This window comes from Panthera leo, chromosome A1 (assembly GCF_018350215.1).
Source record: "Panthera leo isolate Ple1 chromosome A1, P.leo_Ple1_pat1.1, whole genome shotgun sequence".
In the NCBI taxonomy this organism is placed as follows: Eukaryota; Metazoa; Chordata; class Mammalia; order Carnivora; family Felidae; genus Panthera; species Panthera leo.
In genome coordinates, this window is record NC_056679.1 from 141,275,907 (window position 1) to 141,296,236 (window position 20,330).

A 20,330-nucleotide genomic window follows, 5' to 3' on the forward strand; every position below is an offset into this window, starting at 1 on the left:
GCTAAACATAATTTACCAAAACATTATTTGAGTTCAAGCACGCCTTAAGGAGGAATCATTTGGATTTGCAGGGAGGGGGGAAAGTCCAAGATGACTTTGAAATTTCATTCCTAGGTACCTGGGAAAATATGAGTAATATTTTCAGAAATAGGAGTCTCCATGTATGGCCATGTGGGGGGTTGAGGAGAAAATGATTATTTTTATTTTAATGAAGATGCCAAGGAAGCTAAAATACAAGACTAGTACTGCGGGCTAGAGGTGTGGATTTGGGAGCCCTAGGGGTGATAGATGATGCTTTGAGCAGAGGAACATCTGTAAGGGGTGTGGGGGGGGGGGAGGGAGGGAGGGAGGTTGGGGCAGGGGAAGAGAGAGAGAAGAGAAAAGAAAAGAAGGTCTAGGTTCTAGATTTGAAGGCATTCTTTCAGTTAGAGGAGAGGCAGGAGAAATAGGGCCAAGGAAGAGCACAAGAGAACTGGGGGTGAGCCACGAACAAGAGGGTAGCAAGAGAAGGGAGATGGCCAGCAGTAGTATATGCTGCAGAGATCAGTGAGCTTAAGCACCGAGAACAGATTAGTGGATTTCACTCATCCATTCTAGGGGCATGAGGAGGGGTGGTGAGTGACTGTGATAGAAAGGAGAGAAGTAGGATGGTAACTTAAGGGAATAAACTGGAAGGGCAAGTGAAGGACTTTTCAATCCTATGGGTCACAATGGGAAACCTGATTATGAGGGAAGTGGGTAAACTAGGAAGGACTGAAGACTTTAGAGACAAGATGAATAATTCATAGAGGAAAGAGGATAAATCATAGGGCATGCAAAGGATAGGGGCCAAAAATGTAAAACAAGATTAACTGAAATATTTTCAGATGTAAATAGAACATTTTAGATGGACAGGATAATGGATGAGAGAATTTGAACTAGATTAGCCCAGTTTTCAGTGTAAAGTTTGAGATGGGACCATCATCTCTCCAGAACATGGAGAAGTAGAGGTTGCAAAGTACAGAAGAAGGCTGTAATGATGGCTGAGCAGCAGGTAAGCTTTCTTGATATCGGCTAGATTAAGTTATCCCATTTGTAACATGAGGATTTTATCCCTCCTTCCTGCCTCACAGGCAATGGTAGGATGAGCTGATGGGATCAGAGCTCTTACTGATTTATTTATTTTTAGGTTTATAATTATTTTTTAAAATTTTTATATTTTATTTAAATCCCAGTTAGTTAACGTGTAGTGTAATGATGATTTCAGGAGTAAAATTTAGTGATTCATCACTTACATATAACAGGGGCTTTTAAGGTAGTTTCTCCCTTTGGAAATTTTACCTACATATAAGCATTACCTGTTCAAAACAAACGAACAAACAAACAAAAAACAATGGAGAAGATGGCTGAGTAGCAGGAACCTTACCTTATGCCATGGATACAGCTAGATAAAACCCACATCAGTATAAATAACTCAGAAAATAACATGAAGACTGGCAAAACAAACTTCACAGCTAAATGTAGAGAAGAGGCCACAGAGCGGAGACTAGGAAGAATAGAAACATGTTTGGGAGCTAACAGACCCATGGGAGGGAGGGATGGCAGACTTGGAGAGAGGAGAGAAATAGAGCCTCATGCCAGGCACCCCAGGCACAGGGAATCCCCATAACATTTGGCTTTGAAAGCGAGAGGGGGGAAATTTCATGAACTCTTACAATTAGCAGGCTTAACATCTGAACTTTAAAAATCAGTCGGCTCTGAGAGAGCTGGAAGGATGAGAGGAAACGGAATCTCTGCCCTTATAGAAATAGCACAACAGACAGCCCCTCAGAAATACAGCATAGAAACGACATCTTGAATAATGCCTGGAGTATACTGGAGGGAGGTTACTGTTTAGCAGCCGCAGAGAGTGTGCTGGAGGGGCAGGGATTGACCATTGGAAGACTTCTCCAGAAGCAAAAGAGCTGGAAAGCCACCATTTTCCTCTCCCACCCCCACAGCCTAGATACATGGATACCTGCTGGAACCACCTTAGTGCTCACACTCAATACCTAACTTGTTAACAGTGCATCCCACGCTTGAGTTTTCTTGCAAACTCACCCTCTCCAGCCAGGCTCCGCCTCTAGGTCTCTTCACACTGCAGACCCACACAAACCCTGCTAACAACAGTGTGACCCACCCTCATGCTTTCCTCTGGACCTGCTCCCTCCCGATAGACCCTTGGCCAGAGCACATCCAAAGCAGTGCCACAAGTGTGGCATGTGCAAGCAGCCCCAGTAGGACCAGCACCCTCCAAAGTGACTCCTGCCCTGGGTAGAGGTGAAGATAACCACACCCACCAGTCCAAGTACAGCCAGGCACATTGCTAGGGGCAGAGATCTGGTCCGACTGCAGGCCTTGCCTGCCAACAAAAGCTTCACAAGGGACAACACAGGCAAAGTGCCCTGAAATTCACTGACACTGCTTCTCTGAAAAATCCATGGACTGACCCAAACCCGAGGTGGTCCCAGACTGGCCTACTAACAACACAGGGACCAAACAAACCCTGACCACAACAGGAAAAGAGAGCCATTGCAGTCGACTGGTCCAAAGGAAAAAGCAGTTCAATCATAACAGCAGGGTGCACACAACAAATAGGAGACATTCCTCAAGTGCCAGGTTCTGGTGAACAGAGGACAGTGCACTGCAGGGCACTACAGGACCTCTTCTTCACAAGACTACAACTTTCAAGAGCAGGAGTTGTAGGTGACTTCCATAACACATAGAAACAGAGAGTTAGACAAAATGAGAGACAGGGAAATATGTCCCAAATGAAAGAACAGGAAAAAATCACAGCACCAGAGTTAAGCAAAACAGAGAAAAGAAATATTACTGATAGGGAATTTACAGTAATGATCATAAAGATATTCACTGGACTTGAGACAAGAGTGGAAGATCTCAGTGAGACTCTTAACAAAAAGAAACCATAAGACTGCAGATGAGGAACTCAATAACTGGAATTCAAAATACACAAGGTGGAATAAATAGTAGACTAGAGGAAGCAGAAGAACCAGAGATTTGGAGAATAGAGTAATGGAGAGCAATCAAGCTGAATAGGAGAGAAAAATAATAATTAAAAATGAAAATAAGACTTGGGGAATTATCAAGAATAATAACATTCATATTATAGGGATCCCAGAAAGAGAAGAGAGAGAAGGAAGCAGAAAATGATTCTGAAACAATAATAGCTGAAGACTTCCTGAAGTAGGGTCAGGGAACAGAAATCTAGGTTCAGGAGGCACAGAGAGCACCTAACAAAATCAACCCGAGGAGGTTGACACCAAGATGGATAGTAAATTGTAAATATTTATGCATCCAACATGGGAACACCCAAATACCATAAAGTAGTTAATAACAAACCTAAAGGAACTAAACGATAGTAATACAATAATAGGGGACTGTAACATGCCACTTACATCATTGGACAGATCATCCAAACAGAAAATCTACAAGGAAACAATGGCTTTGGATGACACACTGGACCAGATTAATCTAGAGATGTATTCAGAACATTCCATCCAAAACTAGCAGAATACACATTCTTTTCAAGTGTAGATGGATCATCTCCAGAATAGATCATAAATTAAGCCACGAAACAAATCTCAACAGATTCAAGAAGATCAGAGTCATACTATGCATCTTTTCCAACCACAACACCATGAAACCGGAAATCAACCACATGAAAAAAGCTGGAAAGAACACAAATACAGAAGGTTAAATAACATGCTACTAAACAATGAATAGGTCCATTAAGAAATTGAAGAGTAAGTAAAAAAATGCATGGAGGCAAATGAAATTGAAAACACAATAGTCCAAAATCTTTAGGGTACACCAAAAGCAGTTTTAAGAAGGAAGTTATAGCAATACAGGCCTACCTCAACAAACAAAAATCTCAAACAGCCTAACCTTACACCTGAAGAGCTAGAAAAAAGAACAAATCAAACCCAAAACCAGTAGAAGAAGCAAATAATAGAGCAGAAATAAATGAAATGAAAACAAAACAAAAACAATGATACTGGGAGATGGCTCTTTGAGTAGATCAACAAAACTGGCAAAACTCTAGGCAGACTCATAAAATTAAAAAAAAGAAAGACTCAGAATCAGAAATGAAAGAGGAGAAGTAACAACCAACACCAGAGAAATACAATAGGAATAGACTCAAAATTATATGCCGCCAAACTGGACAGCCTAGAAGAAATGAATTTCTAGAAACACAGAACCTTCCAAAACCAAATCAGAAGGACATAGAAAATTTGAACAGGCCAGTTACCAGCAAGGAAATTGAATCAGTAATCAAAAACTCCCACCAAATGTCCAAGACCAGACAGCTTCACAGGCGAATCCTACCAAATATTTAAAGAAGAATTAATACCTTTTCTTCTCAAACTATTCCAGAAAAATCAAAGAGGAAGGAAAGCTTCCAGATTCATTCTATGAGGTCAGCATTACCCCGATATCAAAATCATATACATGCAACACAAAGAAATAAAAGGCATCCAAATTGGCCAGGAGGAGGTCAAACTTTCACTCTTGGCAGATGACATGATATTCTATATGGAAAACCCAAAAGATTCCACCAAAAAACTGCTAGAATTGATTCATGAATTCAGCAAAGTTGCAGGATATAAAATCATTGCACAGAAATCGGTTGCATTCCTATACACCTACAATGAAGTGACAGAAAGATAAATCAAGGAATGATCCCATTTACAGTCGCACAAAAAAACATAAAATACCTAAGAATAAATCTAACCAAAGAGGTGAAAAATGTATGCACTGAAAACTATAGAAAGCTTATAAAAGAAATTGAAGAAGATACAAAAAAATGGAAAAAGATTCCATGCTCCTGGATAGGAAGAACAAATACTGTTAAAATGTCAATACTACCCAAAGCAATCTACATATTCAATGCAATGCCTATCAAAATAACACCAGCATTCTTCACAGAGCTAGAACAAACAATCCTAAAATTGGTATGGAACCAGAAAAAAACCCAAATAGCCAAAGCGATCTTGAAAAAGAAAAAGCAGGAGGCGTCACAATCCCAGACTTCAAGCTATACTCCAAAGCTATAATCATCAAGACAGTATGATATTGGTACAAAAACAGACACTCGGATCCATGGAACAGAATAGAGAACCCAGAAATGGACCCACAAACGTGTGGCCAACTCACCTTTGACAAAGCAGGAAAGAATATCCAATGGAGGGGCGCCTGGGTGGCTCAGTCGGTTAAGCGTCTGACTTTAGCTCAGGTCACGATCTCACGGTCCGTGAGTTCGAGCCCCACATCGGGCTCTGGGCTGATGGCTCAGAGCCTGGAGCCTGCTTCTGATCCTGTGTCTCCCTCTCTCTCTGCCCCTCCCCCATTCATGCTCTGTCTCTCTCTGTCTCAAAAATAAATAAAAAAACGTTAAAAAAAAATTAAAAAAAAAAAAAAAAGAATATCCAATGGAATAAAGATGGTCTCTTCAGCAAGTGGTGCTCGGAAAACTGGACAGTGACATGCAAAAGAATGAACCTGGATCACTTTCTTACACCAAACAGAAAAGTAAACTCAAAATGGATGAAAGACCCAATGTAGGACAGGAAGCCATCAAAATCCTCGAGGAGAAAACAGGCAAAAACCTCTCTGATCTTGGCCACAGCAACTTCTTATTCAACACGTCTCTGGAGGCAACAGAAACAAAAGCAAAAATGAACTATTGGGACCTCATCAAAATAAAAATCTTCTGCACAGTGAAGGAAACAGTCAGCAAAAGTAAAAGGCAACTGACAGAATGGGAGAAGATATTTGCAAATGACATATTAGATAAAGGGTTAGTATCCAAAATCTATAAAGAACTTATCAAACTCAACACTCAGAAAACAGATAATCCAGTGAAGAAATGGGCAAAAGACATGAATAGACACTTCTCCAAAGAAGACATCCAGATGGCCAACCAACACATGAAAAAATGCTCAACATCACACATCATCAGGGAAATACAACCAACTGAGGGTTACTGGAGGGGCTGTGGGAGGGGGGATGGGCTAAATGGGTAAGAGACACTAAGGAATCTACTCCTGAAATCATTGTTGCACTATATGCTAATTTGGATGTAAATTTTAAATAATATTTTAAAAAATCATATACAAGCACTACAAAAAAAGAACAATAGGCCTATGTGTCTAATGAACTTAAATGCAAAAATCCACAACAAATTGTTAATAAACTGAATCTAACAATACATTAAAAAACCATTGACCACAATCATGTGAGACTTAATTACTGGGATACAAGGGAGGTTCAGAATTTGCAAGTCCGTCAATGTGATACATCAAGAAGAGAAAGGATAAAAATCATATCGTTTCAATGTAGAAAAAGCATTTGACAAAGCATAAACTCCATTTATGCTAACCCTCCACAAAGTTTAGAGGGAACATAACGTAATAAAGCCCATATAAAAACCCCACAGGTAACATCATACTCAATGCAAAAAAATTAAGAGTTTTTCCTCTAAAATCAGGAATGAGACAAGGATGTCCACTCTCACTTTGATTCAACACAGTACTGGAAGTACTAGCCACAGCAATAAAACAAGAAAAAGGAATAAAAGGTATCCAGATTGGTAAGGAAGAATAAAACTTTTACTATTTGCAGATGGCATGATACTATATATAAAAAATCCCAAAGACTCCACCCCAAAACTAGTAGAACTGATAAATGAATTCTTTAAAATCACAAGATTCAAAATCAATGTACATAAATCTTTTGCATTTCTCTACACTACTAATGTAGTAGCAGAAAGAGAAATTAGGAAAACAATTCCATTTATAATTGCACCAAAAATACAAAGTACCTAGAATGAACTTAACCAAGGAGGTGAAAGATTTGTACTATGAAACTAAAACACTGATGAAAGAAATTAAAGATGACACAAATGAATGGAAAGATATTCCATGCTTATGGATTGGGAGAACAAATACTGTTAAAATGTCTATACTACCCAAAGTAATATACAGATTTAATACAATCCCTGTCACAATACCAGCCACATTTTTCACAGAACTAGACTAAATTATCCTAAAGTTTGTATGGAACTACAAAAGACCCCGAATGGCCAAAGCAGTCTTGAAAAAGAAAAAAGTAGAAATATCACAATCCCAGATTTCAGGATATAATACAAAGCTGTAGTAATCAAGACAGTATAGTAATGGCACAAAATAGATACATAGATCAGTGGTAGAGAATAGAGCCCAGGAATAAACCAACAATTATATGGCCCATTAATCTTTGACAAAGAAGGGAAGACTATGCAATGGGGAAACATAATCTCTTCAACGAATAGTGTTGAGGGAACTGGAAAGCTGCCTGCAAAAGAAAGAAACTGGACTACTTTCTTACACCATTCACACAAATACATTCAAAATGGATTAAACACCTAAATGTGAGACATGAAACCATAAAAATCCTGGAAGAGAGCAGAGGCAGTAATTTCTCTGACATTGGCTGTAGCAACATTTTTCTAGATATGTCTCCTGGGACAAGGGAAACAAAAATAAACTATTGGGACTACACCAACATAAAAAGCTTTCACAAAGTAAAATATACTCAAGAAAACTAAAAAACAAGTGAATGGGAAAATATATTTGCAAATGCACATAGCCAATAAAGGGTTGTATCCAAAATACATAAAGAATTTACACAACTCAACAACAAAAACAATCTGATTGAAAATAGGCAGAAGACATGAAGACATTTTTCCAAAGGACACATACAGATGGCCAAAAGATACTCAACAGTCCTCATCATCAGGGAAAAGCAGAACAAAACCACAATGAGATATCACTTGCCACCTGTCAGAATGGGTAAAATCAAAAATATAAGAAATAACAAGCGTTGGTGAGGACGTGGAGAAAAAAGAAGCCTTGGCACTGTCAGTGGGAATGCAGATTGATAGAGCCATTGTGGAAGACAGTATGGAGGTTCCTCAAAGAATTACCGTAAGATCCAGTAATTCCACTACTGGGTATTTACCCATAGGGGAAAAAAACCCACTAATTTGAAAAGATATATGCACCTCTATGATTACTGCAGCATTATTTACAGTAGCCAAATTATGGAAGCAGCCCAAGTGTTTATGACATATGAATGGATAAAGAAGATGTGATCTATAAATATATATCCTTATCCAGTCCCATGGCCAGAAGCTGGGAACTGAAAGTTAGGAACTGTCAAAGTTGGGCTTTGGTGATTTATAGTAAAGTGAGTAGGGTATATTAGGCTGTTGAGATGGGGCCTCAGGATCCCAATTAACCTTCTCTGAAATTTCCCTTATGGAACTAATACTCCTAAAGCCTTTCTTCCGTCATAGTTCCAGACCAAACCACACTTTCTAGACTTGGTCAAGTAGTGGCTGACCTCTCAACCTTTTAGGATTAAGAGATGTGTGAATCCTTTGCTTTGTGGAGAGCCCTGGGGATGTAGTCCGGTGAGAATCAGGTCCCCAGTCTGTGAAGGGCTCCTTTGCTATATTTAGCCAAGCTGAGCCACCAGAACCAGATACAACTTTATTTACTTCTCCCCAGCACCAAGCCTCCAGAATCGTCGCTATCCATCCATGGCAAGGATCCATTCCATGACCATCGAAGCTCCCATCACAAAGGTGAGTGACAGCTGCTGCCTCCACTCTGCAATCAGGGCTGCCCAGCACTGGGCTCGTTTCTACAGACAGACATGATAAATGACTTGTCACTGATAACACAGAGTTTACAGTCTGGTAGAGGAAGCAGGTATTAAATAAACACGTAATTAATTTGTAGTTCTAAATTACACTGACTGTTAGTAAGGAAAACAATAGTGTTCTAAGAGAAAATCAGATTACGGCTCTATTTACCTTAGGTGAGATGATCAGGCAGAGTCTCTCTCTAGAGGAAATGATGCTTGAAGTAAGAACTGAAGCATGCAAGGCTGTTAGAAGACGAGGTGGGAGAAGAGAATTCTAGGCAGTAGGCACAACAAGAGATGAAGCATAGAGGTGAGAGAAGGAGGATTGGAGTATTTGAAGACTTGAAAGAAAGTTCGGGTTGCTAGAGCTTGGAGGGCAGAGGGGAGAAGATGGTGACATGGAACTGTAAGGAGGGGTTCGTATTTTAGTTTCTGTGCAGTGGAAGCCACTGAAGAGTTTCAAGTTGGGGAATGACATGATCCAGTATGTTTATTAAAAGGAACACCCAGCTGCCATGCAGAGAATGGACTAGAGATGGCAAGAATGAAAGAGAAGAGGCCAGTTAGGGGGCTTTTCCAGAATTCCAGGCAAGAAATGGTGGTAACTGTACTACAATCAAAGCAGTGGAGTTAGAAATGAATAGATCAAGAAATATTCAGGGATAGAATCAATTTGGACGATGAATAACATTATCAGGGTGATAGAGAAAACTGTTTGTCAGCTGGGGCCACCCAGGTTCTAAGTTTGAGCACAGGCGGATAGAAGTTGTTTTGTTTTGTTGTTGTTTGGTTTTTGTTTGTTTTTCCCTCTAGTGTAAAAACCAGAGAAGGAGCTCTTGTCTCACTTTTTTGGTCCACTTTTTTCCTTGCTTTGGGGAGAAGGGAGCAATATCATGAATTTAGTTTGGGACATGTGAACAAGATATTCCAATAGATATGTCACATGGGTAATTGAATTATACAAACTTGAAGGTCAAAAATGAGTTCCGGCAGGGATATAAATTTGAGAGCCCTTGGCATTGTAGGTCCTATGTGTCCAAACTCATAGGAATAGCTGGGTTCTGGAAGCACTGTGGAGTGAAAGGCCCCGTACCCATCTCTGAGGAGCTCCAACCTGCAGGAGACAGCTAGAGAAGGATCAGCAAAGGAGCTGAAGAAAATGTGGTCTCTGAGGTGGGAGAACAACCGGGAGAGGTTGGGAGGAAAGGCATGTTGCAGTAAGAATGGAGTGGTTCCGTGAAAACCCGGCTCATTTTGAACAATAAAATGTGTCACTCTCTGATTTCTTTTGGGTTGCAAGCATGTGTTTGACTTTTGGGAATTAGAATTCTTATATCCTCAAATTTATTCTTTCTATTTCCTTAGGTTATAAATATAATCAATGCAGCCCAAGAAAACAGCCCCGTGACAGTAGCAGAAGCCTTGGATAGAGTTTTGGAGATTTTACGGACCACGGAACTGTATTCCCCTCAGCTCGGTACCAAAGATGAAGATCCTCACACCAGTGATCTCGTTGGAGGCCTGATGACCGTGAGTGATGAGGAAAAACCGGAAATGCAGGGAGACAACATTAAATGCCCTTTAGAGCACATATAACATGTAACATTTAAACTTGCATATAGTTGCAGAAACATCCGCTGTGGGGGCTAACATCAGTGTAATCAGAAGCATCCGTGTCAAAATTTCTGGATTATATGTGTGGTATAATTCAAATATTTCTTGAATTTACCTTTCCATGAAGCTAACTGATTATAGCGATGGGAGACAGTCCTTCAGAATCCTCATTATAATAAGGAGCAAAGAAGCAGTTGATTGAAGGCTAAATATGCACCACGGGACCCTGGTTTACCTCTCTCCCTTGACCTGGTACAGTATTGGATTGAGGGTTATGGGTAGGTTTCCTTGGACTACAGGCTTTTTATGTAATGAAAGGGTTTGTACTTAGATTATAGCACTAGTTCCCAAAATCTCAGCTCTAGAATCTTCTCTTTAAATAAAAAGTTATATAGAAGTTCCCTTTATAATCCAGTAAAAGCAGAGCAGAGCTGTTCTGGCTCCATAGGGGAGGGAGAAGGAAGCACCCCCTCCCAGCACACCAATACCACCACCATTTATTTGTGACCACCAAGAGTAGCTGATTTCTAAGGACTCGTGTGTTCTAGCGTTTGGCTGTAATCTGTTTGGCTGTAATCACCATCTATCAGCAAGTGAAGAAAAAGAAGAAGATTCAAATTACTCATTTGTAGTTCTTATCAGAGGGTGAAGCTCGAAGAATTCTTGGGGTGAAACAGACTCCAGGAGCATCTGAGAGTTTGACTTTGAAGGTTTGTGTCTAGCCCTGTCACCAAATGCTGAGCGTTGACTGGCTTTCTAGTCCATTCTCCCTGTTCTTGCAAAAGGTCTTCGATGAGCCTGTAATTTGAGTGACTTCCTGTTCCTTTCCTTTCCCTGGGCTGGCCTTGGTCATCCCATCCCAGTGCAGCACAGGCTTCAGCTCTGGAGAACGCTGGCAACGGCCAGTCAGGAGGGCAGCCACAGCACCGCATCAGGAGGATTTCAGTTTCTGGAACCAAGTCATCTGCTTCTTCCCCCTGTGGCCATACCATCTTGTGGTTCCTCTCCGGGTTCTGCTGTGAGGAACCAGTGTAGGATTCCACTTACTTTTATTTAGTTTTAGAGAAGAGGAAAAAGAAAGGCAAAGAAGAAGCAGGGGAGTGCCCTGTGATACCTACCTTAGAGGCAGGATGGTTGTAGCCATTGTCACCTACCTATTTATAGAGTTTTAAAAGTTCAGCTCTTGGCCTAAAGGTCCCAAGGTGTGACTTCAGGGGAGCCCTTCATTAATACTTTAAACCTTAGCACACACTTTCTAGGGAGACAAATAAGCAATTATAAATGATTTTTAAGCAAAGATCTAAATAATTAGGCACTCAAGGGTAGAAAGTGGAGGGAAGCGGAACTGACATGCAAGAACATCACCAGCCTAGTAAATGGCAGATCGTTAGGACTCTTTCCACTCCCTTAGGTTGCCCTTCCAAAGATCTCAAATCCAGAAAGTTTTCTTCTAAAGGCCAACTGCAGTGTTCACGTTGCGAAGCAGAAAATACAGTTGGAAAAAAAATTTAGATACTAATCAAAAATTAGCCCAACCTTTTTAAAGCTTTACATTAAATCATCCCCAAAATGTGGCCCATGGCTTTGGGTCCCCAGTATGTAAATCCGAGAACACAAGAATAACATAGTACCTAGAAGGGTAAGTGGGGTCTCTTCAAAATATCCTGCATCCGAAAGCAAGATCCCTTCCGTGAGTTCACTAATGTGGCTTCAGGATTCAGAAGACAAGGATGGTGTGAGAAAGGCAACGAAGGCAGCTCAGAGGTCAGGTGTGAAACCTGAATGAAGTCCTATCCATTTTACTCTCAATTCTCCATCTCCTGGGGCTAATAGCTGTGGAAGGGGGAGTGTCCTCTGTCTTCTGGATACTGTTCATTTCGAGCCTCATCTTTGGCTAATGGAAGAAATGAGAGAATAATGATAACCGCGTACAAAGTATGCTTCTAATAGTAGCTTTCTTTATTCCAGGATGGCTTGAGAAGGTTGTCAGGAAACGAGTATGTGTTCACTAAGAGTAAGTTGTCATCTGTCCACTTGTTACTGATAACCTGTCTCCAGCCTGTGCCTTCTCCAGTGTTGTGATTTTTGTTTGGGGAGGGCCTTGGTGTGGCTTGCTGTTGGTCTCATTGGAGTTAACCATCTCTGTAGTCTGCACTTGAAACCAGGTCTCCTAATTAAAATGACTTCTGTGAGCACTGTCAGAATAAGAATTGCAGCTCTGTGTACATTCAGACAGACAGCTAAATGGAATTACTTTTTTATTTTTATTTTTTGTTGGGGGAAGTTTCAAGAGAAGATCCCTAAAGTGAAAATCTTAACCCTTGGAAGTTCAAGACTTCTTTCTAGTAGCAACCATGAAGATGCTAACAAATGTTTGGGGGCACTTAAGATTCCACAATTAACCAGCCTCCTCAACCCCGTCTGTTTGCTCAGATGTGCACCAGAGTCACAGTCACCTTGCGATGCCAATAACCATCAACGATGTCCCCCCTTGTATCGCTCAATTACTTGATAATGAGGAAAGTTGGGAGTTCAACATCTTTGAATTGGAAGCTGTTACACATAAAAGGTATGTGGCTTCTCTGGCTGCAGGTGGGGAAAGATTGATGGCCACGCTCAAGACTTTCACATCTGGAAACTTTGAGGGAGACGTGAGTTCTTGCCACAAGAAACCTCACAGGTTCTACTTTTCATGCCTTGCTGGGATGTCGCACAAGCAGAGACTGTGGCCCCTGAGTGAGCTCCTTTATGGAGACAGAGTGGGTAAGATGTGGGATTAGCCTGGTGATGACCCAGGATGAGGACATACTGAGTGTCCCTTTCACATTTATCCAGGCTGTTCCTTTGTGCTAGTGAGCCGAGAGTTCCAAGCACTGTTGGCCCCAAACTTGTTGAAGCTAGACCTTACAAAATAAATTTGAAAGCACTACAGACTTGACTTTTGTTCCATCCTGTAGGCAGGGAGAAGATTAAATAAGTCAGAAAGTCCTCTTCTATAGTAGGAGACAGCTACTTTCAGGGATGCTGGTCTATAGCATGTGAATGATTCTCACCTGTAAATCTAAGTAATATGATTTTAAATGGTAGGACTCTACTGACACCACTGTCCCTAGGCTCAGTAACTTTGTGAGGCGACACAGAGGAAATACAGAGGTTATATGGAAGTAGAGATGGAGAGGGACTATCAGGGATCTTTTTTGGTTGCTAGAGTCACTGAAGGCCGTCTGAGTTTAAGATAATCGAGAAATCATTTGGATTGACCACCATGAGGCACCTAGTTGTAAAGAAGTGACTGATGAGGAGATGCTCTATCTCCTAATTTAGGGAGGGGATGTTTTTTAAGCTCTTGTTCATGCGGAGTAAACATCACAAGAAAAATGCCTCTATTCCCCAGTGTCATCAAAGAAAGCAGTTTCTAGACCAGTGAACACAATGAATCAGGGTCTGTTTTCCTGTTTTCCAGGCCATTGGTTTACCTGGGCTTAAAGGTATTTTCCCGGTTTGGAGTCTGTGAATTTTTACACTGTTCTGAAACTACTCTTCGGGCCTGGCTCCAAGTGATTGAGGCCAACTACCACTCTTCCAATGCTTATCATAACTCCACCCATGCCGCCGATGTCCTGCACGCCACTGCCTTCTTCCTCGGAAAGGAAAGAGTAAAGGTAGAATTTCGGTATCATGATCTAGTTACCTGCTTAGATTGGAGGTCCAAGAGCTCAATCCTCATAAACATATAAGGCAAATAACCATTTATGTATATATAAATTGCAACCAATCTCATAGTTCTTTATCAAATTAACTTGTCATGTTGGTGTTGTAAAGACATGGCCTTTGCTTCCAGCTCTCGCCTCTTGCAAAGGCCTAAAATAATAACTGATGCCACTGTAGACTCCCTTCCATGCCTGGCTGATTCATGAACCTGTTCTCCAAGTATTCACTGGGAGCCCGCTGTGATACTGAATTAGAGGACAGGACTTAGTTATTACAGCAAATGGTTACTAGGTCTAGAGGTTACATTTTAGGATCACAATTTGGCCATTGGTGCATGGTAACCCAGACAGGAGCCACTCAGCATTCTACTAATATACATATATATATACGTGTGTGTTTTGTGTAGGTGTGAATGTGTATATCCTACATTAATGACTTGCATAATCATTCTGAAGGAGGTCCACGTCCCTTAATCTTAGTTAGAAGCACCTGTACTGCTATGAATAGGTGCTGATTTATAGGACAGCCCTACGTACACCCCATGTACAGCTGGCAAGAGATCTCCATCTCTCCTCCTTCCCAACTACCATCACTTGCAGTGAAGCTTGTAATTCCTTTGCTACAGTTAAAACTGAAGCTTAGAATGTAGATGCCCCTGCGAGAAGTACTATATAGACACTGCAATTCCTATCAACCTCCAGTGGCCTGACGTTAGATCATTTCCTTAGTCTTAAGACCCTGGCTACTTAGAAGAGTGATAGCAGGACAGGTAGCAGGAGCTAGAAATGGGACCAAAATGGGGGAAAGAGGAGGTTTCCTTCTCAATTTTGCCAAAAGCTAATGTTGGTATTCACTTTCATCATCAGCGAAGTAAAGAATGTGGTCCAAGAATGATGCTTTTGAAGACTTTTATCACCTCCTTTTCAAAAAGGTGACCTCAGGCTTTGTTGGGATAGCACGTTCCTTTGAAGAGCTAAGACACTTTGAGATTCCTACTCCAGGCTCATGTTCCTCCATTTTACACTGCATGAAACCTTAGACAGCTGAGGCTGTGCACTGCAAAGTTGAGGGCAGGACGTAAAGATGACCCTCACTTAGGCAGAACGACTGTATAAAAATACACATTAAATGCTTCATAAATCAGGGAACTCTTGGTCACTTTATCACCTCCCATACTCTCCCTCCCCCAGGAATTTTTCTTTAGATTGTGAGTTCTAGCATATTCAAAATCTGATTGAATTTCTCAAGTAGCAATAGAAACAAGGCTAAGACTATAATTACTTCAAATTCAAAAGACATTTTCTGACAGTCTTGCCAGAGAATCAGGAAATTTAGAACTGCCAGGAACCTTGGGAGAAGTAGGTGGAGGGGGCTCCTTATCTCCAAGGTTGAGTCAGCAGCCCCAGACCACTGGTTCGTCCACCGTGAGGCATTCTGAGCAGGATTTAATCCTGGGGACTCTTGTGCCAGACCTGCTGCCACTGATGAGGAGAGTCAGGAAAATGTGTTTTTACCGAATACCCATCCGTCACCCTCATTTCTTTATGCTCAGACTAAAAATCTTTTTTTTTTTTAATTTTTTTTTTAACGTTTATTTATTTAAAAAAAATTTTTTTTAACGTTTTATTTATTTTTGAGACAGAGAAAGACAGAGCATGAACAGGGGAGGGTCAGAGAGAGGGAGACACAGAATCTGAAACAGGCTCCAGGCTCTGAGCCGTCAGCCCAGAGCCCGACGCGGGGCTCGAACTCACGGACCGTGAGATCGTGACCTGAGCCGAAGTCGGACGCTTAACGGACTGAGCCACCCAGGCGCCCCCAGACTAAAAATCTTGATATCACTGTGACATAGCTCCACATCCCCACCCCAGCCAGCTGGATAACATGTCCAGAGCTGACCTTCCCCTTGAATTTGTCACAGATACTCTCTTCCCCCTACTCTTCCCGATTCCCAGGAACCATTGCAACCAGAGTGCTCAGGGTAGCCAGCGCCCTGTTGTTATTCTCTGGGTGTAGGTGACCGTCGTAGGGAAGGAACTGTTTGAAAGGCTCATCTAAAATGGGGGCCAGTCTGGCCAGTTTGCCTCAGGGTGATCCAAATCTACTCCCATTGGTTAAAGAAGGCAAAAATAGTGCAGAACTCTCTGCATCTCCAAAGGTCTGAAATTTCTCCTCTTGTGGGTTTGGTGAGGAAGTTTTCTTCAGCAGACGGTCCCTCCCTCCCACAGGAAGGGCTTGCTTCTCCCATCTGCTGGGGGGGGGGGGGGGGGCGGTGGGCCCAGCCTTCTTCTCCTGCCTCCCACCACAACCACCCCCAGGTTTAAATCAGTGTAAGCTGGAAGAAAAGACATGTCTCATCTAATGCCACTTGTGTGTCTACTGCAACAACTTGGCCCCAGGCTCCAGTCAAGGTGGAACATACTCCAGGAGCGCTAGCTGCAGGCCCAAAGTGTGGGTTCCATGGGTCCTCCCTGCACAGGTGGAGTCAGAGGAGAGCCCCATCAGGGCAGCTTTGGGTCCTGACTGCACCTCCCTGACCAGAAGCAAAACGGGGCCAGCTTTTCTGCTTGCTCTGGGCATTATACAATCATCAGTGTCTGAAAAGAGCTGAAAGGAACAGCATCGAGTGCTGTCCCTGGTCAGGAAAGCTATACGTGTGGACTGGGGCCAAGCCAGGAATTGCCCCCCACCCCACCCCCACTCCTGCTCCAGGTGGTCAGGGTTGGAAATGGAAATGGCTGTCTTCTGGTAGGGACAGCTTTCAAGAAACCTTTCAGGGCTAGCTTCAGACTCATTGCTCCCTTACCCATTAGGGTCTGAGAAGCAGTTGGCATTTTTACCTCCCACAGCCTGGGAGAATAACTCTGTAATGCCAGAAAATTATGGCTGCCCCTCTAGCCTCTTCTCGGGTACCACTTTTCCCCTACTCACTACCCTTCAGCCACAGCGATGCTCTTTAAGTTGCCTGAATAAACCACTTCTTTGTTGGACCTCAGGAACACCATGTAGGCTTTCTGCCTGGCATTCTCTCTCTTGTCATTTTTTGCCCGGCTAATTTCTGCTTCTCCTTCAGGCTTTTATGCTGATAAAATGAAAAAATTCAGTTTTTGGTTGCACTGGCCACGTTTCAGGTGTCTGGTAGCTCCGTGTGACCAGGGTTTATATATGGACAGCACAGACATTGCCATCATCACAGAGAGTTGAACCAACAGCCCTGCCCTAAACCAGATCAGGCCTTGGGGTTACTCTGTCAAAGCATCTGTACTTTCCTTCTTAGCACATTTCACAGTCAGTTTCGTGTGTGTGTGTGTGTGTGTGTGTGTGTGTGTGATCACTTCTCGGCCTTTTGGCTAAGACCAAGTGTATTGTATTTGTGTGTGTGTGTGTGTGTGTGTGTGTGTGTGTGATTTGTGCCTTCCCCAGGAAATTATCAATTCCATTAGTGCAGAGAGCATGCCAGTGTAGGTCATCATTGTTAGTGCCAGCATTCTGAGTCACAGCTGGAACCCAGTAAGTGTATCATAAATGATTACTGAATGAATTCCTGAAGTACAGGATCTCTTCTATAATAGTAGCCCATTTACTAACTTCTTCCTAAGGCTGTGATCTGAGAAAACATCCGTGTGCCCTTCTGCTCTGGTTTGTGTTCTTAAATTACATACCGAGAGCTGTAGAAAGAGGGTCTCCCTTTGTGCCTCTGCCACCTGCTCACCTAGAGCTGAATTTTGTTCTTAATTGCAAGAGCCCCTTTAGCCTCAGTTTTCACGGGAAAATTCTTGTTCTTGTCCTTGATGCTCTTCTACTGCTTGGCTTTACCCCTTTTCACCTTTGTGTGAAGAGTTTGGTTGTCTTTGTGCCATTACTGCCACTCTCTCAATCTCTGCGTAAGTAAGCAAACAAAATAAGTAATACTTGTGATCTTAGGCCACTTTCTGCTCTTCACGTGTGGAAAAGAGTCAGCAATAAATACCACAGGGCAAACACTTGAAAAGTCCTGTTTGGCTTCTTCTTGCAAAGGACTTGGAGTGAACAGATCCTGGGAAAAGAATTTCGGTGTCCGTGATAATACGTCTGTCACATACGACAACTCAGATTTCTGTTTCCTTCCACATAATCCACAGCAACACCAGGCGATGTGATATATCCTAGGCAGCCTCTCAACTTCCAGGAAGTCAGAGAAGGCTCATCAGACTAAGAGAACATTCTGATAATCCCAACTCCCTTGGCCCATCCCCTGAGAGACGTGTAGGATCTGGACATTCAGTGGATAACGTTCAACCTTGCCTCCTCGCGACCCCAGGGAAGCCTCGATCAGCTGGATGAGGTGGCAGCGCTGATTGCCGCCACAGTCCACGATGTGGATCACCCGGGAAGGACCAACTCGTTCCTGTGCAACGCAGGCAGTGAACTCGCTGTGCTCTATAATGACACCGCTGTCCTGGAGAGTCACCACACCGCCCTGGCCTTCCAGCTCACGGTCAAGGACAGCAAATGCAACATTTTCAAGAACATTGACAGGTTTGTGCTTGGGCTCCTCTGCTCGGGTTTGTGAAACAGTAGTGGGACATTCAGTCTTACGTAACTTCTCCAAGTATTTAGCTTCTCTTAGGGCAGGGAAAGGGGGAAGTAACAATAGTTGGACCATTGTACCAGACGGTAGAGTAATCACCTTGCCCTTATAAGCTTACTTATACTTTCCAGACTGCTTTCATCTTTCTGAATTTCATTTGCTCTTCATTGAGTTCACAAACGTGTTTTACACACTGCGCAAAAACACTTAAAACCCTGGTTGTCTTACTAATAAATACAGCAGATATTTTTACCCTCCCAGGGGACATCCTGCCTTTTGTGTCGCTCCCGGAAAATGCATCTTTCCTTGGCTTTCCCCAGTTGAGTTTTTGCCACTTAAAATCCTAACTCACGAGGAGACAGTGTTGTTCCACAGGTCCCGGCAGAGTCGTTAGAGCCCAGAGGGTTGGGCATTTCCCCCTGGCTGTTGTACTCCTGTCTGGTGAAAGTTGGCCAGCTGTGAACCGAGAGGAGCACTTCCTCTTGGCTGCCACAGGCCTGCAGTCAGACGATGGCTGTTTGCCACACGGCACCAGCCAGGCTGGAGAGCGGACTTCTGGGGCAGGGCAGACTACACAGAGCACAGGGCTCACCTGGGCCTTGGGGAACACTTGTCAACATGGACCTATCACTTTGATTTCCAGACATCTGCGAAAACATGGAGACCAGATATTCTACCTTCAACTTAAACTTCATCAGGATCAAGGCTTATTTTTTAAAACTTTAACTGAAAGAATTTTATCCAAGAGCCAATTTTATTCAGCTCCCCGTTCTGGCTCCTGAAAGTTAGAAAAAGATGGTAGGAACTGGAGAGTAATGTTTTGGCAGGTTTGTTGCCCCATGGGTTGTCACTTCTATTTTAGAGAATGACTTTTTTTTCAAAGTTTATTTTTTTATTTTTTAAAATTTACCTCCAGATTAGTTAGCGTATAGTGAAACAGTGATTTCAGGAATAGATTCCTTAATGCCCCTTACCCATATAGCCCATCCCCCCCCCCCAGCTCCTCTAGTAACGCTCTGTTTGTTCTCCATATTTATGAGTTAGAGAGTTACTTATTATGGGAAAACATTATTCCCCTACCATCATCTAAAGAAGTAATGACAGTTCTCTGTAATTCAAATCACTGTGTCTGCGCCGAATATAACGGGGACGGCTCATCAGGTTGCTGTGTCAGTCTTGTAGGGAAGGAACTTGGCATTTCCTTCTATCTTACTATTGATACGTTTCCAAGGGAAGGTAGAAGGAAACCACTTTGTAAAATAAGTGCCTACTATGTGCCAGTTACCACACACACACACACACACACACACCCCACAAGGAAGAGTCAGCTTCACTGGGGAAAATCGAATGGTGTCATCAAGTCCTGGCATAATGGAAAGAGGGGCAGGTAAACTTTTTTATGATCTGCACTCATTTCTTAACTCTGTGTCCCCAGCTGCCTCATATGGTGTGGGAAGTATGGTGAAATGGTAGCAGAACAGTTCTAATTCTGGACGTGATATGAACAAGGCCCTGTGTCTTCTGGTTATTTTAGGAACCATTATCGAACACTACGCCAGGCTATTATTGACATGGTTTTAGCAACAGAGATGACAAAACACTTTGAACATGTGAACAAATTTGTGAACAGCATCAATAAGCCCCTGGCGGCTGAGGTAAGCATTTCACCTATAATGAGATACATCAGCGTATTATTTCCATTAGAGCC

At 42.4% G+C, this 20,330-nt stretch overlaps 1 protein-coding gene across 6 annotated transcripts in view; it reads left to right on the top strand.

Annotated features, from left to right (window-relative positions):
• PDE8B (phosphodiesterase 8B) overlaps positions 1–20,330 on the top strand; it is a 252,552-nt gene that overhangs the window by 218,373 nt on the left and 13,849 nt on the right. For all 6 annotated transcript variants that reach the window (XR_006203503.1, XM_042941679.1, XM_042941665.1 and 3 more), the window contains 7 exons: positions 8,589–8,665; positions 10,093–10,257; positions 12,310–12,355; positions 12,775–12,910; positions 13,805–14,003; positions 18,353–18,570; positions 20,157–20,277. Coding sequence is in view for 5 of the 6 variants with exons in the window: in XM_042941679.1 (XP_042797613.1) it covers positions 8,589–8,665; positions 10,093–10,257; positions 12,310–12,355; positions 12,775–12,910; positions 13,805–14,003; positions 18,353–18,570; positions 20,157–20,277 (962 nt within the window). In the remaining variant the exon portion in view is untranslated. The remainder of the gene's footprint in view (positions 1–8,588; positions 8,666–10,092; positions 10,258–12,309; positions 12,356–12,774; positions 12,911–13,804; positions 14,004–18,352; positions 18,571–20,156; positions 20,278–20,330) is intronic.